This window comes from Pseudochaenichthys georgianus, chromosome 22 (genome assembly GCF_902827115.2).
Source record: "Pseudochaenichthys georgianus chromosome 22, fPseGeo1.2, whole genome shotgun sequence".
NCBI classification, from domain to species: Eukaryota; Metazoa; Chordata; class Actinopteri; order Perciformes; family Channichthyidae; genus Pseudochaenichthys; species Pseudochaenichthys georgianus.
The window spans coordinates 8,319,944-8,346,331 of NC_047524.1; the positions used below are offsets into that span (position 1 = coordinate 8,319,944).

Sequence of the window (26,388 nt, forward strand, 5' to 3'; positions counted from 1 at the left end):
CAACTCAAGCCGCACTAGTTTCAAAAGTCTAAAAATCTTTCTAGAAAGTCAAGTTGTACAAATGAATTGGATGGACAGAGTTATTACAGTCGTGCCAAGTCTACATATACCAGATACTTAAAGTATAATAATAATAATAATAATATTAAATACACGTATCAGAGAATTTGATTGTTTTATTTCAGTCGTGATGCAAGAGTATTTCCTCAAATATATTTTCTAAAAATACATTAGCAACCCATAGCTCTAACTAATGCCACACATTTCACAAATATACTGACTTCTTTTGACCGAAATCCAGTTGTGTATTTGTACTTTTATATCCCCATGTTGGTTTGCCTTTAATTCACAAGAGTTTGTTTGATAAAATACTAGTTTCAGCAAAGCAATTTCTAGTTTAATTATAATATTTTACACTGGTTGTGTTTGGAAGATATCCAGAGGGTAAACTCTCACCAGAGCCAACTTGTAAATAGAGAAGAAAGCCCTTTTTTAAGTAGGCTCTCGGCTCTGTACTATGGACTGAAGCGAGCACACTCAGATTCCCTGCAGACATTTGTATCTATTTATTGCCTTTTTTTGGTGGTGGGGGGGGGGGGGGGGTCTCTTGGCAACCCATTCAGTGTCTCACACCCCATGAGTGGTGTGCAACCCAGACTTGAAAGATATTGTAATACTTGAGGGCACTTAGAGTTAACACACCCATACAGTGGTGTAACATAATGGTTTGCATGACTACCTGTGCTGCAGCCATCTTATAATGTGAGAGCAGCAGATTAAAGACGTAGGAGCAACTTTTTGCAAGCATGAATATTTGTCAATGTTTCTCCAGTAATAAGTGAGAGATGCTACCGTTTATGGTCTTAAATCACTTACATCTGCACTGAGCGGAGACGCATACGGGCCTGAGCATGTTGATTCAGATTCTGTCTTAAGCTTGTAATCAATGGGTGGAATGATTTCCTGCTTCACACCCTGCCAGCTTGTTGCAACACACAAATAACACAGGAGTCAGGACTGATATTTTTTTAAATAGGACATTTTAAAGAGCCGCTCTACTGGAAAATGTGTTTTACATCTTGTTACAACTCTTGAATGTTGATGATGTACATGTTTTTTTCATTCATCAGGTGAAGAGGAACAGTTTTTCTGTTTAACACCTTGTTACAGACTGTATTACATTAGCTGAGGCTCTTGGCTTAGAGAGAGGGTTGCGTGGGAACTATCGTGTGTGTGTGTGTGTGTGTGTGTGTGTGTGTGTGTGTGTGTGTAAAAGCCAACGTGTTTATGATTAATTCTTTACAAGAGTACAAAGTTCTTCATAGATCTAACTTTTCTCTTAGCGTACACCAGGTTTATGCATTAAATATAACACTGTACAACATTTCTTCGTTTCCTTTGCCCAAGGACCCCCCCAGAGGGTTTGAGGTCACCTACCTTAGTCTCTTTAAATTATTTTGAAAACGCTGTGACTAGTGCTATTTACCTTATTCATCATCTAATAAACCATAATGCTCTCTAAGGATTATTGTTCATAATCAGAATAACGTTTAATGCCAAGTAGGTTCATAACTAGAAATGTGCCTTGGTGTATACAATAAACTAATAGAAAAATACAAAATAAATGTTGATGACACAATAATCGTATTCTTATTGTCTTCAAGTGATGAGGTTCAATAGCTAAAAATAAAATATCAACTGAATTGACTTTGGGTTGGGAAATTGACACATGAACTGATCCACATCCCAAAAGTGGATTCTAAATTGTTCCACTATGTTCAAAGACAGGAACGGAGTGTGAATACGATATCAGTTTAAGTGTTGCATGCAATATAAACTGATCAGTAAACTACGCTAACCAATAACTACAATAACTGCCCCGTGGTTGTTAACCCTGACAACCAGTTCTGACTTTTTGCCAGGTGTTAAAATATCTGTCTGTGGATTCATGATGTCAGAGTTAAAGCAAATATGCAGTTACGAAACTACACACTTGAGGTTGAGACAAAAATATAGGTTAAGTTTGAAGATGGGCGTGGTCTCGGTGAGGGTGGCATCATGGCCAATGAAAGGTCTCTCTCCAACCTCTTTATAAACCTGTTTAACTAGCATGGAAAACTACGGTTATTTCAGACTTGTGTTGTTATTGTGTGTTATTGTGTGTGCTTGTTATGCGTGTTGTGCTTCTCCGGTTACACAGGTGATTGTGTTGCTGACATCAGAGCCGCCAGCTCTGCTCTGGAGCTCGGATACCGTTTCCCACGTGCCAGCTATCGTGTTTGGACGGACAGAATGACGACAATCTGGCACTGCAGGCGGCAGGGCCAACACTGTGTGTGTGTGTGTGTGTGTGTGTGTGTGTGTGTGTGTGTGTGTGTGTGTGTGTGTGTGTGTGTGTGTGTGTGTGTGTGTGTGTGTGTGTGTGTGTGTGTGTGTGTGTGTGTGTGTGTGTGTGTGTACGTACCAGGACCGAGTGCATTCCCATGTAGATTCGGCTGACACAGACCAGCAGACACCAGCAGAGAGCCAGGATGAAGCCCAGTGAGAACGGGTACTGTGGAGGTGAAAGGAGACACTTTTTAAAAACAATAAAAACCCACCTTGGAGATCAAACTGCTTAGTCATGTAAAAAATGTTTTTCATTTTGTTTGTTATAAACCTGCCTAATAGTCCATAACATGTTACTTTCAAGCATCGATGTGGGTCATCGATGCTTGAAAGTAACTTTGAAATACCTTTCAGGTTTCCAACTTTTAAGAAAAACTCTGTTCAAGAAATGTGTTAGACCTCAAGGATTCACACCAAGGCTCTAACTAGATTTTACATTTCTGCCTCAATGTATTATTTTGTCAGTAGTCGGCTTGTGACAACATCTCGCAGCTTTGGGTGACTTTCATGCTTTCTCTGTTCGACAGTCCAAAACCAGAAGATAACATCTTTCAGGCTCTCAAAACACTTACAATTGGAATTAAGGCCTGAAAAATTATACAAATATTATTCACAAAATCAAAATAGTTTCCAGATAATAAAAATGATCTATCTATGGACTAATCGGTTTATTTATTAATTTATGGTCACGGACTCAAATAAAGCTGGATATGAGCACCAGCATGCAGGTTTGCCGTATAAATGCAGCCAGAAAGAAAAAAAGAAAACGAGTGACAGTTGAGGGAAAACGAGACGACGGGTGAAAGCTGCTGAGGTTTGCAAACTTGTTAAAAGCCTTTTGTTCTCCTCATTGTTGCTGAGAGAGCTCAGATTTCCTCACACACCAGAATGACAAATCCCAAAGCAACACTGGGACTCCCACACCTCCAGCCTTCAGGGGAAATGACTCATCAGATGAATGGAGCTGGGTGCTTATTGAATAGGATAAGGAACTCAACAGTACTAACAGCTAGCAGCTGCAAATACGGATAATATTTAAGACTTCATATGTTCCATAAACACGTAAGACAAAATAATTGGTGAAATGTAATAATGCATTGATCAAGAAAGCATTAACTCAGTATTAAATGGTTTACTGAAAATTACAAATCATATTCCTTTTAAACCTACATTGCGTCAAATAATTTAAATGAAATCCTATAATATTAGATAGATTTTACTTTGTGACAAATAAATAACAAGAGCTTAATTATCATATTCTCTCAAATAATTTAGCAGTTACATTTCACCTATTTTATATCAAAACTCTGCAAGTAAGATGATAAACCCACAGTGCCTCCAATGTGTTATTGTCTAGTTGCAGTAAGAAGATTCCTCTGAGACCCTCTGAGACCCTCTCTACAGGTGTCTCTCTAAACACCAGGCGTCCATTCAAAGCGTCAATTATAAACTAAGGCCTGTTTCCAAAATGAGGTCATGTCAGAGGAAGGTATTGGCAGAGAAACAGCCGTCTTTAAGTCTGTGAAATAGCTGTAAAGCTATGTTGGACGCAGCCAGCTGGTTGTTGTTGTTGTTGTTGTTGTTTTTCGTGTGGCTGTGGTTTGCTGCACTTTGCTTATTGACTGTAAGCCTCAGTGTAGCGTTTGCTCCCGGGATGTGCTGTGTTTGGCGTTCAACACTGCCAAGTTGTCAATTTGTCGGGGTTACGCACAAACCTTAAGTTGTGAGTATACGTCTTGTGTTGAAAGTCCCATAACCTAATAACTTTATTTATTTATAAGATATGTTTAATTTGAGTGATACATATTGATTTAGAATAGAAAATGTGACAGTCCTACTACGTTCTAAGGAAAAGTACCCTTTTCATGTAAATGTAGAGAAATATTAGCAGCATAAATGTAATTGAATAGTCAAAAGTAAAAGTAATAATTATGCAGAAGGCCTCTTCTAAACTGTCAAGTAAAAGTGCCTCACTCTTCGGTAACGCAACTCCTTTTGAATGCAACAGAAGAGATTTGAGTTTGATACTCCCCATTGAAAAACACATTGTAAACCTCGTGTTTGGAGTTAGGAAACGCTATACTGTTATGGTTATTGCGCTCAGGAAAAATATGTAATGTTCCCACCTAATGTTCCCGCTCAAGGGAGGAAGTCTCACACAAAGCCTGTTTACCATAATGTTAACTGCTCTGGCTCTACTGGAGGACATCATGAGGATTTATAATCCTTTTCCGTCCAGTAACTCTTATAATCTCGTATCTCCTTTTCATATTTGTCCCATTTTTATGCTGATCTAATCTGCTCTCCATCCTCTCCTCTTATCTCCATCTCTTTGCCCTTTCGTGTAGTTTTTCTTTCTTCCTCCCTCACTTTTCTTAATCCCCTCTTCTCTCCATCTCTTGTAATTTGCGCTGTGTGGGACGAATAAAGATATTCTGATTCTGACTATTGTCTAATTTCTTCTAATCTCTACTGTCTTCTCCTTGAACTGCTCTTTTCTGTTGTGTCCCTCGTTGCTGCCTTTAATTTCCATCTTACTAGTTTATTCCATAGAGAGGGACATCTGGTTCTTGTTACTGTATGAGCTAGAGGAGGGTGGTGGGATGGGAGGAGGACCAAATCCAAACATTCCTGCTCTGCTGAGACAAGTCAGCTGAGCAGCGATACAGCAGCTTACAGAACAGCTACGGCAAGCAGGAGGGGAGTTAAGGACAAACCCAGCAATCTGCAATCAATTACTCTTGGTTCAAGTTAGCAATTTTGTAATATGGATGCCCGAAATACTCGGCACTGATAATCTATTATATTCCTTGGTAAACTAAACCCCAGAAATACAGGGAAACATCACCTCCATCCTCTGACATGTTAGTACCAAATTCCATGTGTTGGCATGGAGTTCAAATATACACAAGACATGGTGGAGATTGATAGTATGCAACAGCTAATAAGAGCAGTAGAAAATACTTCCAATACCTAATATTCACCATGTGGCATTGTCCAACATTGACTAAATCACTTGGCGATTTCTTTCCATGGGAACCATGCTAGAACGTTGGGTGATTTCTGGATAAATAAGAAGCCATTGATGAATCCGACAATAATTCCTATATAAGCTTCATAATGATTCATGAACAAGCTTAGTCAAGTCTGTCTGCTGGTGTGGACTGCCAAACACCAACGTCTTCTCAGGTTCTTCAGCTAATTCATAAAAACCACAATAAAGAAATGATGAATCGCAGTAAGACAGTGGGAAAGTGACGTCAACGACGACAAACAAATCGGACAACAACACCTTACCAGTATAGAGTGTAGGGATCGTTAAGGTTTTAACGGTACTACTACTACTTTTATCGATACTGCTCCGGTCTTTTAACGGTACTTTTATCGGTTCTTTTGGAGAAAAAAATAAGATAAACTAACTAAACAAATTGTGAACAAAATTAACATTGCTTTTTATTTAAATTAAAAATACATAATATTTCACATAAAAAAAAACAACATTTTAACAAATCGTATTAAAAAACCTGATGACAGAAATGTAAACAGAATAGCTGAAACTTTAACAAAATAAATTACTCAATTACCTCTAATCATTAACCCATGTTTGTATCATTTTGTTAACTCTGTGTGTTGCTGCTAGCATACAGAACACCTGACGTGGAAACGTTACTCGTGGATGGGGCTGCAGAGCTTCTAGAAAGACAGTCGAACCCGGTGCATTCCTCCGTCTGGATGTGGTGCACTTTTGCAAGATGTTTAGACAAATTGCTCGTGTTACCGCCCTTACATGCTAAACTCTTATTGCACTTTAGGCAACGAGCATCGAGACGGGTGAAGTTTAACCACACGTCGGAGCGCGTTCTCTCCGCCATCTCCTCCGTGTGTGTGTGTTGCTGCATGTAGCAGCTGCGTGTGTAAACTAGGGCTGCAACAAACGACTAATTTGATAATCGATTAATCTATCGATTAATGAAACGATTAATCGACTATTCGGACTATTACTGTATGCCTTGCACAATTTCTCAAACGCTCTTATTTAGCCATCAACTTTTAGATTTAGCTTGAGGTTGTTTTAGGCATGTGGAAACTAACAATGAAGACAATAAAGATGAATACTTGATTCCAAAATACATATATTATTGAAATAACTTAAATTGTGAACAAAACTAACATTGCTTTTTATTCAAATTAAATCAATAATATTTCACATCAAAAGAAACAACAGTGTTTTAACAAATCGTATTAAATAATCTGATGACAGAACTGTAAACAGAATAGCTGAAACTTTAACAAACTAAATAATAATAAATAATATTTTTATAGCGCCTTTCAGGAAACCCAAGGTCGCTTTACAAGTCGGGTAGGGGGGGGGAGTAGGGGAAAAAAGGCAGACAGGTTAAGGGGGTGGGGGGGGGGAAGTAGCGGACAAATAAACCTATTAAACTAACTATACAGTGGGGAAAGCCTTGGTAAAAAGGTGCGTTTTGAGGGCTTTTTTGAAAATGTCCAGGGTTGGGGCGCTGCGGATTTCGGGGGGGAGAGAGTTCCAGAGGGTGGGGGATGCCACACTGAAGGCTCTGTCACCAAAAGTCCGCAAATAACTCTGTTACCTCTAATCATTATGTTTGTATAATGTAGTTAGCTCCGTGTGTTGCTGCTAGCATACATAACACCTGACGTGAAAACATTACTCGTGGACGGGGCTACAGAGCTACTAGAAAGACAGTCGAACCCGGTGCATTCCTCCGTCTGGATGTGGAGCACTTTTGCTAAATGTTTAGACAAATAGCTCGTGTTACCGCTCTTACATGCTAAACTCTTATTCCACTTTTGGTAACGAGCATTCTCCACATCGAGACGGGTAAAGTTTAACCACCTCGGAGCGCGTTCTCTCCGCCATCTCCCACGTGTGTGTGTGTTGCTGCATGTTGCAGCTGCCCGTGTGTAAACTGCCCCACCCCCTCGCAAGCAGGCGGGGGAGAGAGATCGAAAATACTAACAAATAATCATAGATGCATTTTGCAGTCTTTTTGCGTATTAGAAACGGAGTTGGCGACACTAAAACTGCAATATAATGTTTGTGTAGCAATAATACACGACATATATTTTTTACATGTCTCCAGCACCAGTACCGATAAAAAGACCGCTAACGTCGGAGCTTAACGGTACCACGGTCTTTAATAATTCAGCCCCGGGGCCCGTTTAATACCGGGGTTGCGTTCCAATAGTCCATTTAGCTTAGGAACCTTCCTAACCAAGTGAAATGACCCGGAAGTACGTCAGTGGCAGCCATGTTAAGTGCTGTTCCAATTCTCCAAATGAAAGGAAAGGAGGTTTCAAACTTCCTTTATAACCTCCTTTAGCTTAGGAACCACTGGACCTCCCTCACCGAAAAGAGAGGAGAAAATGCTGCCCCACAATTCAGAGTAAGCCGCAGCATTTGCCGTCACTCAACAGTTGGCCGTTCACGGAAACAACCGATTATGACCGAGAAATTATATGAAAGTTACGGTGCTTATTAAGCATTTTAAAACGTATGTGGTAAGTTGCCAAAGTGCTTTGTTTTGAACGTTCATCAGTATTATAATCAAAAAGAGAAATATGAACGTTAGTTTTTACTGAAATTATCAAATAAAGTCAACATTTCACTGAGCTGTGTGGGGTTTGTTCAACTCAAGATGTTTGAATGGTGATATACACAGTGATAGATGTTAAGGACTAACGTTTATTATAAATACATCTGTATTGATTTTAAGATCTTTTCATAGTTCATACAATCATACGTATTGGGATCATTTGTATTAATGTGGCACGGAGGGAGAGGGTGACGAGCATAAGTTTCACTTTCCTTTTTTATTTCAATTCCAACTTTGGTCATGAAGAATATGTTTCTCTGTTGTCCACGTTCATAAAGCATAAAGCAACAGCATCAGAGCACGGTGCAGAGTCTCTAGATGAGTTTACAGTAGTCCCTCGTTCTTATTATACATCCATGTTGTAGTCCGCTGTATAGAAAACTGTAGTTTCCATAGTTTCCCCACAGCAGCAGACGCACATTCATGACGTCCGCTGGCGCATCATAAACACGTCGGATAGTAGGGGTGTAACGGTACACGTACCGAAATTATTCGGTACGGGCCCTTCGGTTCGGTACACGTGTGTACCGAAGTGTACCGAACGAATATAACGTTAAACGTAAAAAATTGAGAACGTGAACAACTTCTTGGAAGTAATCTCAGGTGCTGCGTCGCAGCATTCAGAGTAATTTGCTCCCATTGTGATCAACGCGTCATAGAGCGAGCAAGTCATTTCATTGGACGAGCTGGTCAGAGGGATGCGTTCAAATGTAGTCAGTAATTTGAGGAACTGTCGAAATGGCGAACGCAGATAAAGTTGAGCTCGAAAATCCTCCAGCATCATTGCTTTGTCTTGACGGACAAAGACAGGTGGACCGAACCAAAGCTGTTTGTCGGCATTGTTCAACTAACATTGGTTACGCGGCTGGCAATACATCAAACTTGCACACTCTTGAAAAGGCATCACCCGAACGTGAATATCACCGGTACCAAAAGACTGAAGTGCAAACCCAACTCCCACTAGCATTTAAGCCTCCACCACTCGCAAAAACTTCAGACCGAGCCAAAGCTATTACAAACGGCAAATATCCTTATGTTGCCATGTTAGCAAAGCGCTACCTGGCTGTATCTGCTACTACCTCTGTCCCTAGCGAGAGGGTGTTCTCCACAGCAGGAGACATTGCTAGTGCCAGCAGATCTGCCCTTTCGGCAAGCAATGTGGACAAGTACATTTTTCTTTCAAAAAACATGAAAATACAATGACAAGCAAGTCCTAATGTCAAACTGGCTGCTTAGGTACAGTACAGTTCAAATACAGATTATTTCAGTTCATCGAAAAGCTGCACCTTAAATGTTCATTTTATTTTATATTTATTTGAGTGAATATTCATAGTTTAATAATAATTAAAAACCCAAAACTAATAGTTTATGTTTTGTGAGTACTAGTACAGTAAAGTTCAAATACAGATTATTTCAGTTCATCGAAATGCTGCACCTTAATGTTTATTTTATTATATTTTGTATTTATTTGAGTGAATACATTATTCACAGTTTAATAATAATTTAAAAAATATATGTTATGTTTTGTGATAATTTTTTCTGCGGTACCGAAAACGTACCGAACCGAACCGTGACCTAAAAACCGAGGTACGTACCGAACCGAAATGTTTGTGAACCGTTACACCCCTATCGGATAGTGAAAGTGCATTCGGATTCTCTAAAGTACCGCAGTCTCTTCTCCTAAGTCCTTTTGAATTCTCCTATCCACTATCCCTTAACCCTGTGACGTTTCACTCAGAGGTCAAGGAGATAGGGTTAGAATTTAGTAGCTGATTTTTGGATTATCGGAATGCAACCCGGGGCTCGGTACCCATCCCTAATAGAGTGCCACAGTGACGCGTCCTAAAACCCGGAATCCGGTTCCTTCGACAAAAAAGCAATGCAATTTCTCCATAGGATTTTGGAAAATAGCTCAAAATAAGGTCTGTGGTTGACACACATTGAAGAGACAGATCACGTTTGGTTCAGCCGAATAATATCCAGATGTCTACCCTACTTTTATAATTTTCTAATCATAAATCTATCGATTAGATTTATGATTAGAAAATTCTAAAAATAAAAATAAAAATATATATATATATATATATATTTCGAGCTATTTTCCAAAATCCTATGGAGAAATTGCATTGGTTTTTGTCGAAGGAACCGGAAGTGGTAAAATGCTAACTTACTTCCGGGTTTTAGGACGCGTCACTGTGGCACTCTATAAAGAAGGAAGATTATGGGAACAATTTTTAAAAAAATGAATGTCAATGTTCTTCACAGTACTTTGAAGCATTGAAATTATAATGTTTAAGTCTCGTCAATGTAAGAATAACACAAAGGTAGAATTTGTTTAGTAGGCTTATATTTTTGTTAAAAACTATGAACTGGTGTGTGGTCCAAAACCATTACGTATTGGACTATCAACCAATATGTAATCAGTGTTGGCACTTTAAAGGAACAATCTGTGAAATTATTCGCAAAGAAGACCAAGTACACAAATCATGAGAAAAACCCAGACGTTTAGTTCTGTCAGTGTTCGTTGAGGTAATCGTCATATTGTAGGTCATATTTTCTTAATTCTAGTGAGGGTAAAGCTAAACATGTGAAAGTAAATGCGTCAGGCTGTTACTGATGTTCCACACAATAAGGTCAGCCGTTTGAATTGTCAGACTTTGAATATAGATTGTTTGGTGTTCAACAATGACATGAACAGATTATTTGGAGTTTAGCTCAAATGTCATACACGGTGTCTGACGAGTAGAGAAAGAGCTGTTGGCAGAAAGGAGAGATATACAGACACTATTTCAGTCTTATCTTGAATCCCCACACTTGGAGGTCAGAGTTTGACTCTCTTATCTCCTGCTATGGCATGGGGCATGGGGAGGCAGAGGGTCGTAAATCAATCTCACTCTCGCCTGGTGTGATTCAAACTATACAATACATGGATCACACACAGTTTTCCTTTTAAAACTGTGGGCTTTCCCCCCCAACACAATAGAATAATTACTACTGAAAGCCATGCATTTTGTAGAGTATGACAGAGCATTATAGGAATACATGTTTAGAATTACTGTTTTGTATGCTGTTGTGACAAATATACTAATTCTAATCAATTTGTTTGTCTGTATAAGTGCTCATTAACATTTCCCAGAGCACAAGATGACGGATTCAAGTATTTCATTTGTCTAATAAACTCAAAGATGTTGCATTTATAATGATAAATAGAAAAAAAGATCATATATATAAGTGGGTGAAACTAGCAAATATATGGTGTGTTTTTCTCAAAAATGACTCGAACTATGTTTAATGATTGATTTCCTGCCATAACGATAAATCAACTTAATGTTCCATAAATCGGACAAAGTTTGAGGTGCGTGATAAGCATCCACGAATAGTTTTCCTCGTCCTTCAGTTCTATGAAAGTCAAATGGGCTTCCTGCAGTTTGTTGATCGTGTCCTCACAGTGGATGCACAGTGAGACAATGGAGGTGAACTAAACAGACTTTCTGTTGGCTTGTACCGACAATGGAGTGTTGTCCCTCCTGAGTGAATAGGAGGAGATTAAGAAAAGAACAACAGAGAAGGGCCTGTTAAAACAAAAAACTCCTGACTGTGTGTTGTTTCAATGCTTTGGGAAATTTCAATAAGGTTTTATGAACCTGGCCAAAGTTGAGGAAGAGGTGAACATTTGTTTTAATTTGTAGCCACACATGTTAGAAGGATAAGCATTACTTTGAGCTGTTAACATGCTTAAATGCCACCACAACATTCTGGCAAAATGGCATCAACATTTGGCTAAATAATATTTTTGTTCTCCTATAAAATGTCAGAAAGTAGTAAACAATATCCACCACGACAACCCAAATGGCTTGATTGACTGACAAAAACTACAAAATATAATTAGTTTGCTTTTTAAATATCAATCCAAGTACAATATGTATGCATACTCATCCATAACGCAACAGGCACATTATATCTGTACATAATAGTTCAATGTTGTTGTCTTTGTTTTTACCTTTATGTCTATTTATGATCTTATTCTATAATAAAAACACTAAGTATTTACATTTGAGAAGCTAGGACCAATTAACTTTAAAACAAAAAATCTAAATAATGACTTGATGATTAATTTACTTTATAATTAAAATTGTTAAAATCTCTGTGTATCCGGTCTCTAAATGTGTTTACATAAAAACATGCTTTCCTTCTTTGTAATTAGCATTTTGGCGTCATAGTTTGGCTTTTAGTCTCGTTGTACCAACAATGAGCTTGATGTCGCGGTTCTACAAGCATTTAAGACTCAATAAGAGTCAACCAATATGTTCACATCTGAGCAGCCGCCAAGGCCATTACCTCCTGTCACTGTATCCGCTCGGCCGACCACACATTAATTCTTAATGACGTGATTCAGAGGGCAAGCTCTCAGTGATCGTGTATCAAGAGTTGCCACCAGATGTTTTCTTGTGTTGTTGTAGCATTGCAGGGGGTCCATTTGTACAAGTTGATCACAAGTTTTGAGCCCAAATTACCAAATTAAATTACTGTGTCCTTAAGCAAGGCAGTGAGGAAACGCAATTTTCTTCTAGCAATGTGGGGAGTATAGAGTGGTGCAGGGATGATGTATTTACCCAGAAATAAGCTGCGCATGGGTTCCCTCGACAACAAAGCAATGGGATTTCTCCATAGGATTTTGGAAAATAGCTCGAAATAAGGTCTGTGGAAAACGAACCCGTTTGAGCAGCACGTTTTGTTCAGCCGGATAATATCCACATGTCTACCCTACTTTTATAATCATAAATCTAATCGCCAGAAGCAAAATGCTAACTTTATGCTATAAACGAACTACAGCCGAGTACAGCAGGGTCTCACAATTTCAACGTCACAATTGTATTCTTCATTTCATTTGTTTGTTTTTGTTTGTGTTTGCATGCCCTGCATAGCTATAAGAAATACTTAAGTTGTTGGTCAAGACACTTTCCATCTGATGAAGGCAAATGCCTTCCCAGATGAAAAAAAGTAGAAAACATTACATTCAGTTATAACTGCCAAAACAAACGTTATTTACACTTTTATGGCCCCTGGTAAAAATGTTTGTAATGTTATCTACTGTAAGTTGGTCGAACTAATGCCTCCTCATCCGGAAGCTGACCGAGCAGCAGTCGAGAGGAGCCGAGCGCATCCGCGAAGCACACAAAAAGGCGACTTCAGAGTTCCCGTTAGCCAGGAAATCTAAATCTTTTCGGTCAAAATAATTTCCCTTTAGCGCAATACCGCTTCAGTTGCGCCACTTATGTGACAGACAAGAAGAGTATGTGACAGACAAGAATAGTCAATTCTAATGTCTAACACTTAATGTGGAGAAAGAGATGTCATGTATGGGTTGATTGTGTGTTGATCTGTTGGTAATGCCCGCCTCACCCAGTTGCATAGCGACTAGGGGTGTAACGGTTCACAAACATTTCGGTTCGGTACGTACCTCGGTTTTTAGGTCACGGTTCGGTTCGGTACGTTTTCGGTACAGCAGAAAAAATGATCACAAAACATAACATATTTTTTTTAATTATTATTAAACTGTGAATAATGTATTCACTCAAATAAATACAAAATATAATAAAATAAACATTAAGGTGCAGCATTTCGATGAACTGAATTAATCTGTATTTGAACTGTACTGTACTAGTACCTAAGCAGCCAGTTTGACATTAGGACTTGCTTGTCATTGTATTTTCATGTTTTTTGAAAGAAAAATGTACTTGTCCACATTGCTTGCCGAAAGGGCAGATCAGCTGGCACTAGCAATGTCTCCTGCTGTGGAGAACACCCTCTCGCTAGGGACAGAGGTAGTAGCAGATACAGCCAGGTAGCGCTTTGCTAACATGGCAACATAAGGATATTTGCCATTTGTAATAGCTTTGGCTCGGTCTGAAGTTTTTGCGAGTGGTGGAGGCTTAAATGCTAATGGGAGTTGAGTTTGCACTTCAGTCTTTTGGTACCGGTGATATTCACGTTCGGGTGATGACTTTTCAAATGAGTGTGCAAGTTTGATGTATTGCCAGTAGGGGTGCAACAACTAATCGACTTAATCGATTACCAAATTAGTTGCCAACTAATTCAGTCGTCGATTCGTTGGTGACGTCATCACGTGCGTTTTACGCATTATATCGCAGTCTTAGTGTGGACACCAGCTCGTTTATAATATGTAAAAAGACAAACAAATGATGTATGTATGATGTATTTTCGATCAGACGAGATCTCTCTCTCCCTGGTCTGTGTGGGAGGGGCCGTTTACACACACGCGGCTGCTACATGCAGCAACACACTGCGGAGATGGCGGAGAGAACGCGCTCCGAGGTGGTTAAACTTTACCCGTCTCGATGCTCGTTGCCAAAAGTGCAATAAGAGTTTAGCATGTAAGGGCGGTAACACGAGCAATTTGTCTAAACATTTAGCAAAAGTGCTCCACATCCAGACGGAGGAATGCACCGGGTTCCACTGTCTTTCTAGTAGCTCTGTAGCCCCGTCCACGAGTAACGTTTTCACGTCAGGTGTTATGTATGCTAGCAGCAACACACGGAGTTAACTCAATTATATAAACGGTAATGATTAGAGGTAACTGAGTTATTTAGTTTGTTAAAGTTTCAGCTATTCTGTTTACAGTTCTGTCATCACATTATTTAATATTTGCTAAAACATTGTTGTTTCTTTTGATGTGAAATATTATTTATTTAATTTAAATGAAAAGCAATGTTCATTTTGTAAACAATTTGTTTAGTTAATTTAATAATATGTATTTTTTAATCAAGTATTCATCTTTATTGTCTTCATTGTTAGTTTCCACATGCCTAAAACAACCTCAAGCTAAATCTAAAAGTTGATGGCTAAATAAGAGCGTTTGAGAAATTGTGCAAGGCATAATAGTCCGAATAGTCGATTAATCGTTTCATTAATCGATAGATTAATCGACTATCAAATTAGTCGTTTGTTGCAGCCCTAATTGCCAGCCGCGTAACCAATTTTAGTTGAACAATGCCGACAAACAGCTTTGGTTCGGTCCACCTGTCTTTGTCCGTCATCCTTGTACGTAACTGCGAAACCAAAATGTTCCCAAACCGGAGACTTCAATGATGCTGGAGGATTTTCGAGCTCAACTTTATCTGCGTTCGCCATTTTGATAGTTCCTCAAATTACTGACTACATTTGAACGCATCCCTCTGACCAGCTCGTCCAATGAAATGACTTGCTCGCTCTATGACGCGTTGATCACAATGGGTGCAAATTACTCTGAACGCTGCGACGCAGCACCTGAGATTACTTCCAAGAAGTTGTTCACGTTTTCAATTTTTTACGTTTAACGTTATATGCGTTCGGTACACTTCGGTACACACGTGTACCGAACCGAAGGGCCCGTACCGAATAATTTCGGTACGGGTATGTGTACCGTTACACCCCTAATAGCGACACTTATTGTTTAGGTGTCTTTTAATAAGCAGGTAGTCATATTATTAGCTAGAACTAGCTGGATCTGATAGATATGGACATAAACGCGAGTGAAGTCTAATCTGATGGGAGAGAGAGATCAGCTGCTGCTGACAAGTCGAGACTCGACACGCAGCTCTGCATAATCACATGCAGCGGTGAGCGGACAAAACACACACACTTCAGGTTAGAATATCACACGTAGCTATTTTAATTACCTCTCAAACTACCTAAACTAGTTATAGATATGTTTAGTTTTACTGTCGGGTCACTCATTACTGGATCCGCGAGCTGCATGATACTGGCATAATAGATTGCCCAATCGGGCAACCAGCAGGTGAGGCTTCATTGCCCGAGCTAAATACTAGATGGCCCTGGGCCATCGGGCAGTCGTTAATGTCGAGCCCTGATACAGATTCAAAATTGTACAAGTTGAAGAGTTTGTCTCAACAGTTTGCAGGAGGCAGGTATTTGCTTTCAAGCAGAACAGGGGCAAACAAACTTAGCGGGAGTGTTTACGTGTTCGGTGTAATGACATACAACGTCCTCGACAACTTCTGTAGTCCTATTCAGCCACACAACAACCATCGTTTTTCAGACACGTCAACTCTTCAAAAATCACCAGTGGGGTCACTGCTGATCTATTTAATATCGTAGAACAAAACGTGATCCGTCTCTTAAATGTGTATCAACCACAGACCTTATTTCGAGCTATTTTCCAACATCCTATGGAGAAATTGCATTAACTCTGAGACGAGGGAACCGGTAGTAGTAAAATGCTAACTCACTTCCGGATTTAAATGACATATGCCCCTTTCACACCAACGCGTTTTCAGCTCCGGCTCGGAGCTGGAGCCTGGAAAGTACCGTTTTTTCCTGTTCACACCGCAGAGGCTCCGCCTCTTAGCTCCGGAATCCGGTTCACTTCCAGCTCCAAAAAATTGTCAGTCTAGAGGCAAGAGCTTCGGAGCTAAGAGGCGGCGTCGCTTACGTCGAGGCGGGGGCAGGGGCAGATTCGTCGTTGAAGTAGATGCTGAAGACCACAAAGAAGTCTTGCATTTTGCATGTGATGTTTGTAAAGTTCCAAGTAAAGTCGACCCTAGTAAAGTCGTCCCTTGTAAAGTCGTCCGATGCCTTCCATTTCGTTTCGTAAGAGGATAACCAAAGCGAACAGCGCTTCAATACAATCGGCCATTGTTGTTGTTGTCGATGTGAGGGATATCCGCGCGGTTTGGATTTTATGAAGCAGGCACGTAAACGGTGACGTCATGACGCAGCAGCGGCAGCTCTGGGCGGTGTGAACAGAGCAGGAGCAGAAAAGGGAAACCGGAGCTGAACCAGAAAAGCTCCTGCTCGGAGCTAGAAAGGGAAAAGCGCTGGTGTGAAAGCCGCATAAGAGACTAATATGCTGCATTTGTGTGTTGTATTTCGTTTAAATTTGGTTAATACAACAATTTAAATTTGGGTAATGTTTACAAAATATTTTGTTTTCCAGATTGCCAGTTACTGGTAAAACTGTTTTAGAGATGTTGTTTCAATTGTATTTACTTTTGGAGACTGTAGTTAGAGATGCTTTTGAAATAAATATGTGCCAAGTGGTGTTTCTACTTTTTATTATATCCTCTTTTGTCTTGACTAAACTCTTTAATCTGTGACCTAACTATATATTTAGAGGGATATTTATAAAAAACGTTTTGTCTGTTGTGTATTTCTAGAACAGTGCCAATGGGACAATTTAGGTATTGTGTTTTTATGCAAGTATGATTAAGGTACTAGCCTCTTCTGCTGCTCTATCATTGAACTACACTTACTGACGAAGTGTGACTGTGTAGAGATGATTGCAGTATTTATGTCGCTCGTGTTTCTGTATATGCAAATAAAGAGAAATGGTGAAACATCACATGAGGAACTTTCGCCAGATTTCTTCTTTGGAAGAATCAGCTCCTATACACTTCCCCTTCTCTGCTGCAGACGCCCTTCACATTTGACACATTATATAACTCTTTACACACATCAAATATTGATTTACTGTACCTCCCACCGGCAGTAGGTCATGAAGAACAGGGAGAAGGGGATGGCAGTGCCCGACATGGCGTGTGTGGACGGCATGCTGTACTCAGAGTTGTAAAACATCTCCACCTTGACCACAGGTGGTGAGGCGGGTCGGGACCAGCCGATCACATCCTTGGTGCACTGACCCAGGTACATGACCCAGACCCACACCATGATCAGCCTCCTGCTCACTAAGGCGTCCATGTTCCACATAACGAAGGGGAAGAAGATGATGTAGAACAGCTCGTTGCCCAGCTCGGTTGCGAAGGTGAACATGTAGTACAGGAACCGGTTCCCGATGAGGAACTCCTGACCCACGTCGCCTGTTAGAGAGTTTTTACGTAGGGGTTTTACCGTGCTGCTAGATAGGGGGTCGTCACTATCTTTCCCCGTCTCCCTCTCTTCGTTTGCCGCTGAAAATACATGCTGTGCAGAGCTGTGACTTACGGTTGTAGCGCCTTGGAGACTACGACCGTTATTGCAGACAGCAACCGTTTCTCCCCGGGAGTCTGTTGCAGACACAGATGCTCCATTCTGGGCAGGATTTTCACTTTCCTCCCTTCTGTTTTTCACCCTCTTCCGAACACCCACTCCTGCTGTTTTTCCTTCCCCAGCTCCTCCGAAACCGGCCATGTTTTCACTCTCATTTCCCCCAGTGATGGGACGATGGCAATCCCCGTTGTTGTGCGACTGAGTCCGGTCTGCTTCCTTGCTGGAGACGGTCTTCGAAAACGTCCCGTGTACCCCACAAAAGCGCTGAAATCGAGCGACAAGATGGGGGTCTTGGAGATAATAGTACAGCTCTACAAAACGATTACTTTTCTCCATGTTCACTCCCAATTACTCGCTCCCAGCCACCCTAAAAAAAGGAACGCAGACTCCGCTACTTTCTCCCCGCACAGACACTGGACCATAGACGTTAGCTCCGTGGCTAACGTTAGCTAGCTTGCATCATGGAAGGAGAACCCCGGACCGTTCGTAAACCACAACTAGTAGTTTAAATGAAAGAAAAAGTAATTAATTGATTCGTTGGTACGATAACGGACACACCGAACGGGTCGGTTCTTGTTCAACAGCGTCCGGATGCGTCCAATGACCCGCTATCTGAGTGGTTCCTGACCTGCAGCCTGACAGTTATACGGGAACGCGGGTTTTACTGGTGCCTTCTGGTGCTGTCGGAAATGTCCCATTTCAATTTTCTTCCTGGGAATTTGAGAGGTTTATAGGTTAACCTTTTAATTGCATCAATAAAGTACTGTACCTCTGTCTACCACAATTACCTCTTTTTGTTGTTGTTTTTTTGTAAATTATTGTTATATTTTATACGTCATTCTAACTTATTGTTTACTTTTTAATATCTTAGTATTCTTCTTTTACATGCCTAATTTATTTATTTTTATATTGAATACGAATCCTGCTATTGAATATTTTCTTCTTCTTTGGGATATTTACCTTACCTTGATATTTCGAACCTTTCTTTGTTTAACAAATTATAATAAACCCATATACTATTACATACATTAATCAATTAAAACAATCCTAAACTAAATTATCTCATATCTCATTATCTCGAAATATCTCATCGAATAATAAGAATATAAGCCTAAAACCCAAGTATTTATACTCGACTACTTTACATTTAGACCTCAATGTTGTAACATTTAATTTACAACAAATATAATCTGACAATTAACTGAATAGATTAACAGAAACATATTTTAGAGGTGGGGTGCATTGGAGAGATTGGACTCCTGATTTTAGTATGTTAACCCTGAATAATAACTGTATTCAAATGAAAACATATATATTCAAAATGTATTGCAGACCACTTCATCTGCATGAATGAGAAGAACAACACAATGTAAACATTAAAGTAATATCAAAAATATCTTACTATTAAGAATGATTTATACATTCACATTATTATGTCATTCCTTGGGGAATTGTTTTTAATCTAGATACTTCATTTGGCATCTTGGCCTCTAAAGTTTGAGCTTTGTTGGAGCACCTGAAGGCAACATTGGTTTTGGCGTGCACGCAAAATGTACGTGCTCGAAACCTCACTACGTAACGTGACCGCGCTTTCTGTGTAGCCTATTAATTTGTGGCACAATTTACACTTTACCTTAGAAATGAATGCAAAAAAATCAAACATTAACAATTAAACACTAAATAAAAACAATATTAGTTTGAGCTTTAGATAGAAAGATAGTGTGTAAATGCATGTATTGGGTATGTTTTGCTACGCAAAGATACATTACAACCATAAAGACATTCTCAGTTTACACACTTTATTTGCTAATCAATCACCTGAAAAAACTGTTTGCTGGCCTTTTTTCAAAATAGTTTATCTCAAATATGGAATATGCATTTTTATCAAAATATAAATTATTGTTTTAAAATAGCATGCTTCTCTTAAATAGTTGTATGTTTGTTGCTCTTGTTGTTTTTCTATAGTATGCCAGTGATTGTTATCATGTTGCACATTTTTAAACCAAGTGAGACTCCAGGACTGAAAACTCAGAACACAGACAGAGAAATTAAAGAAGGATGAATCAATAATCATCTTTGTCATACAGGAGAGTAGTCAGCTTAACAAAGGAATTTGTGCCACATAAAAAAAAGATTATATGACAATTTAGACAAACTCAGTTTCTGTATCAACGTCAACAGCAGCTGCTGTTACAACCAGGACTAACAGTTAGAAAAAGTGAAATGTAATATCAAAGTAAAGGCATTCTGCACTCTGAAATTCAGCTTTAAACGACAATAGTGCTGAAAATCAATATGAACAATTATTTGGGTGCAGTAAATTAGGCACTAAGCTGAAAAGAAGCAATAAGCTATTTTTCTTGTATTAAACCACACAACTTCTTTCACTTCTTAACTAAAAGAAAGGAAAGGACTTGTTCCCCTTTTATTCTGAAAACTTAATAAAAAAAACAATTTAGCTCTATAAGCACTGTATAAACCTTTAATACAAAAAGTTACACATTACAATGCTGTAGTTCAGTATCTGGTGGCAATTACAACTTCTCCTAACAAATACTTTTATACGAGACATATTATACTACTCTGTAGGCTATTCTATCTGTATTTAATTTATATTTGTTGTACACAAGCCTCCATTAAACTTCATTTAATCTTTGTATAATGCTTCTAAATCCTACATGTTGATTTTAAAGTACCATAATAACTTTTAACTAACGAGAAAGAGCCATAAACTGAATTATTTCACCAGCAGAGGGCAGCAGAGTGATGCAAAACACAGGACAGAGAAACAGTCTTCCCACGGGCAGTGGGAACAGAACTCAGAACATATCTTGAAACAATTCACACAGTCCAGCAGGGAATGTTACAAACAATAATTCATAAATCACATGGTAGCATACAAAGCTGACATGAACATTCAGCACTTATGTTCCCGCAACTTAGCCAAGGTGTATCAAAAAATAGTGGCCTGCAGTCTGCAAATCCCAGAATACAATCAATGTTCACATGAGCAACAATAACAATACAAATCCATTAGACAACATCAACAGCCTGTTTCAAGTCTCTCACTTTTGCACGTTCAGCAGGGTCATTTTAAGAACTTCTCCTCTATGCTGGCTTGAAATGTCAGTAAATGCTCAATAGATGCAGTAATGCATCATATGGGCATGGCATCAAAGAACATAATGCAGGGGGACAAGTGTGCAGAATACAATACAATGTTTTGTGTACAACATATCTATGCACCTATAAGTAAAATACAAGTACTTTTAATCTGTACGTAGCAGTACTAGAGTAAAAGTACTTAAGCAGCTTAGTTTAGGCAGCCTGACGGGTCATCTTAAGAAAGGTATAATTAAGCTAGAGATTGTGCAGAATGCAGCAGTTCCTGTCTGACTACTAAAACGACACAAGCACATTTCATCTGGTCTGAAGTCCCTTCATTTGGTGCTTGTCAATTTTAGAATAGATTTGATTAATCTTTTGTTTGTGTTCAATCCCTCAATGCCATATCCCATAATGTGCAGACACTGGCACATTTTGTGAAATATGTACAGGACAATGGTCATGTATGTACCATGTAAACGTTCTTGGCATAACCCAGATTCAGATCCATCCATCCGTCCGTCCGTCCGTCCGTCTGTGTGTCTGTCTGTGTGTCTGTCTGTCTGTTGTTTAAGATAGAGATAACTATATTTAAGAAAACATTTCAATTATACTCAAATTTGAGTGGAAGCAATGCAATACAAACAATCTGTAGTTTAACCATTAGAGTGACTGTTTTATAATGTATTTATTTAATACATTAATATTGATTAATATATTTTAAAGGTTTGTGAACTGAGATGCAGACAACACTGTTTGATTGATTTGCCATATGTATCTTCAAGTTTAAATTATTTTCTTGAAATAGAAGCTAGAAAGCTGTGACAGTTTTACCAGTTACTGTATCATTTTTCTCTCAGCCACTTCATAGTTAAGATGTAAACAGTTGTGAATCACACCTTTTAATTAATGTTTCCGTTATTTCTCACCATTGTCCATTTTTAAATAAATCGTGGAGCTTTTGATTTGGCAGTTGACATTTATTTATAGGCTTGTTGAGATGCTGCAGATTTTCAAGATACATTTTCTCCCAAAATAATATAATCTCTCCTGGTCGACTCATCTCTTTAACAAGCTCAATTTCTACTTGGCTTTGAGAACCTAAAACATAACTTCACTGAAGGCTGGAGTATGCCTTTCTGGAGCTACAATACTATGTGTAGCGGATGGAGGAAAGTAAATAAATATGATGTTACCAATATTACCCAATCATGTTTTACAGAGACAGAGGATCTTACAACCCCGAGCAAACAGCACACAATGACGAGTATTATAATTATCCTCAGTAATTATTGTTTGTCTGATAAACACAAGTTTGTTTTCCTTCAACATTTTCATTGCATTCCTTTGGCAATAAAATATATTTGAAAATGTTAGAGATTATCTTTTGTTGAATTAAACAGCGAATTAGCATGACCAGCAAATTATAAAGAAAAATCTCACTTTAGCACGTTCAGCAGGGTCGTTTTAAGACCTTCTCATGTTGGCTTGAAATGTCAGTAAATGCTCAATAGATGGCAGTAATACATCATTTGTTGATAGCTGAGGTGAATCCATGGGCTATGGCATCAAAGAACATAATGCAGGGGGACAAGTGTGCAGAATACAATATAATGTTTTTTGTACGAAATATTATGCACCTAAGTAAAATACAAGTACTTTTAATCTGTAGGTAGAGTAAAAGTAGCCGATTTAGTTACGTTGTCTGTCTCAAATTACAGGTTATTCCTGCAATAGTTTCCTTTGTGTTTTACCTCCCATGGATTTACTGAGAGTAACCCGTTAAGCAGCTTAGTTAAACCAGCATGACTAGTCTTTTAAGAAATGTATAATAAAGCTAGAGATTAATAAAAGAATAATATATATATATTGCACATCATACAAAAATAGCCTATTGTATTTAGGCCTATCTGTTCAATTCAACTTCAGATGTGTTGTACTGCAGAAACGGGTTGGTAAAGTGAAATATTCAGAAGAAAAAAAAGGCAATCCCACACAAACTGAGATTATTAGAGATTTGATTCGTTTCCAAAATTAACGAAAGCGGTAGAAACAAACAAAAAGGAGCAATTTAACCTAACGAGAGAAAAATAAAACACGAGATGAAGCTGCTATAGAGGCTACTATTACAAGGAAAATAAAGTACTGCACTGAAAGTAGGCTATACTGCTACATGTAAAAAATAAATCCTAGTAGCTTTTAATTTAACAATCAATATTTAACAACTATGAGATTTGGTAAAAGGCCTCTCTAGCTCACGTACGTGCGTCATAGTCATGGAAACCGAACGTTGGGGCTGCAGCTGCTGACCGCTCTGATCTCACTTTGCACTTGGACTCTGACCAGAGCACACCTTTTGCAAAACTCACCTGTGGAGAGAAAACTCTTTGAGATTCAACCTGCTGGAAAACCAAACTTCTGAAAAACAATACTATCAAATCTGCTGTGGAAACCCGGAGACGCTGAACAAGACCCCCGACCCCCAGAGGAGGAGCAGCACCTGCCGCTGGCAATAGGCCGTGTTGGGAAACTACACTCAAAGTAAAATAAAATAAAGACGTTTAAAAAACATATTTTTTAGCTTTTTAATTGTTCATATATCCCTTTAAAATCATACAAAGCTCTTGCTGAGTGTAAATGAATGAGATTGGTTTAGTTTAAAGGTGAAAAGTTCATAGAATGTTGGGATTTATTTTGCTCAAAATGCAATTTGGAGAAAGTAGAAACTCACTCACGTCTTTCCAGTTTAAAATTCATATTTGTGGATAAGACCTACTTTTTTTTAGCACTAGAGGTGTTTAATGTATTTATAAAGAGTGTAGTGATTTTAAAACAGAGTTATTTTTTATTTAATTGCAAGATATCGTCGAAAAACGACCAAAAAATTACAAAAACAAAATGGCGACTGGGCCTAGTTTCATAGAATGCAAAATATTAGGGTCAAGTTATGCACCGCATGGCAACGACGCACAATTCCCTGCAGGGCACGTTATTCTGTGCGGCTGCCTCCCTGAGTGTCGTTCTGATTGTTGAAGCTTTATTTATTGTAAATGGCTACTCCTTCTAATGTAGCATATCATATTAATTCAACTTTCCTTTTAACATTAAATATTGAAATTGCTTTTCTTGTTTAGTTTTTGAGGGGAGGAAAATGTGTGCGCGTTCTGCGTCCAAGCTGACTAACTATAAACTAGGCCTAGGCTATAGGAAAATAATGATTTATAAACTAAAGAAAAGTCTGAAAACTACTCTGGTCATTTTAGATTATATTATTCAGTTACTCTGCGCAATGGATATGAATGCATAGCCTATATTATAAACGAATGCACGCTGTTTTTTGGAACCAATTATAGTTTGTCCACACGCCTACTCAGTTTTTTCTCGGGATCCGGGTCTTGCATTCCCCACGGTCAGCATTTATTTGTTTGCACATTTTGTAATGTTGCATTTTGGTTTAAAGAAGGCTTTGCTGCTGCGGAAGAATCGGTGCGTAAAATGCGGAGAGCAAGCTTCTCCTTTACTTGTCCGACACATATGGAGCGCTGTTTACATGCACTTCATTCAGTTTTATAAAAAAAAAAACACTTTAGAGATGTAAAAATAACAAACATAATATTGCCAATAACAAAAATCCAAATTAGTATTTTAATTGTCATCACTGTTTATCAGAAAAATAATATAATTTATGATCCCCAGTGTTATTCTCACCGCAGGTTCTCCTGTCATGTCTTTTAAATTAAAGTTATAAGCTAGGTTATGCATGTGCTATTTATTTCCAATAAGTGATTAAACTATTTCAAATATTACCTTTAAATCCTTACACTCTGAATTCCCCCCAGGCTCTGAGAACTTCATCATGGATCGTCCTGCAGGCGATGAAGGTAATCTCCCTGTCTACAACATTCCTGATGAGGAAGAGGTAGGTGAGGTCAGGAACGCTGTCGAGGATGAAGGTGAGTTTGCTGTCGTTTTTTTAGGTGGATGTCATGGACTGATGGAAGAGGAGGAAGAAGAGGATTTGGAAGAGGATGAGGGGGAAGACACTGAAGATTATTGTAATGACAGTGTGTCCTTGTCCTCCGAGGAAGAAGATGAAGAGCAGAAAGAGGACACTGAAGATTATTGTAATGACAGTGATGACGGTTATGCCGATATCGCATGTCTCTCGCCTCTCAGCCAGCAATTCCCGCCGGTAAATGTTTGGGAGGCATTGCGTCAGAACTTCATTCCAAGCTTCCCTCCTGGACATCCCTGTTCCTTCCTTTTGGGTGTTGCCCCTCTGGAGGTTTCTTCACCGCGACTGGAACGTCCTGAAGAAGCTCCACCCTCAGCCCCTCCAAGGTCAGGAGTGTTCACTCCAACAACAGCAGGCCTCGTCTTCTCCACGAAGAGGATCAGGGAAGATGACTCCAGCGACTCGGCACCCTCCACCTTAGGCCTCTGCTGCCCCATGGTGCCCCTTCTTGTCACGCAGCGCCCACCTGTGAGTTTTTGGCAGACATTTCGCCCTTTTGGCGTTGCCCCTCCGGATGATTCTGCGCCACAAGTGGAACGTCCTGAAGCAGCTCCATCCTCAGCCCCTCCATCGACATCAGGCCTCGGCTTCTCCACCAAGAGGACCTGGGAAGAGGCGTGCAGGGCTGAGGACTACACTTACACTCTGAATTCCCGCCCCAAACCAAGCTCTGAGAACTCCGTCATTGAGCGTCCTGCAGGCGATGAAGGTAATCTCCCTGTCTACAACGCTCCTGATGAGGAAGAGGAGGATGAAGAGGATGAGGGGGAAGACTGGACATCCGAAGATTCTGGATACGGGCCCTTGTCCTCTGAGGAAGAAGACGAAGAGGAGGAAGAGGACACTGAAGAATATTCTGATGACAGTGATGACAGTGATGACAGTGACGACGGTGACGACGGTGACGACGGTGATGACAGTGAGGACAGTGATTACAGTGATGACAGTGAGGACAGTGAATACAGTGAGGACGATGAGGACGGTGACGACGGTGATGACAGTGAGGACAGTGATGACAGTGAGGACAGTGAGGACAGTGATTACAGTGAGGACAGTGATGACAGTGAGGACAGTGATGACAGTGAGGACGGTGACGACATCATCGACGTCGTCACCGTCGTCGCTGTCGTCGTCACCGTCGTCGTCATTGTCGTCGTCGTCGTCGTCGCCGTCGTCGTCGTCACCATCGTCGTCGTCACCAACGGTGACGACAGTGATGACGGTGATGACGGTGATGAC

General features: G+C 39.5%; 1 protein-coding gene across 1 annotated transcript in view; it reads right to left on the reverse strand.

Moving 5' to 3' along the window:
* sgpp1b (sphingosine-1-phosphate phosphatase 1b) overlaps window positions 1-18,717 on the reverse strand; it is a 29,873-nt gene extending 11,156 nt beyond the window's left edge. Inside the window, exons 1-2 of the mRNA XM_034111381.2 lie at window positions 17,520-18,717; window positions 2,465-2,554 (exon numbers count right to left, since the gene is read on the reverse strand). Of these exons, the coding sequence (XP_033967272.1) occupies window positions 2,465-2,554; window positions 17,520-18,365 (936 nt within the window). The 5' untranslated portion in view covers window positions 18,366-18,717. The remainder of the gene's footprint in view (window positions 1-2,464; window positions 2,555-17,519) is intronic.
* Between the last annotated feature and the right edge of the window lie 7,671 nt (window positions 18,718-26,388).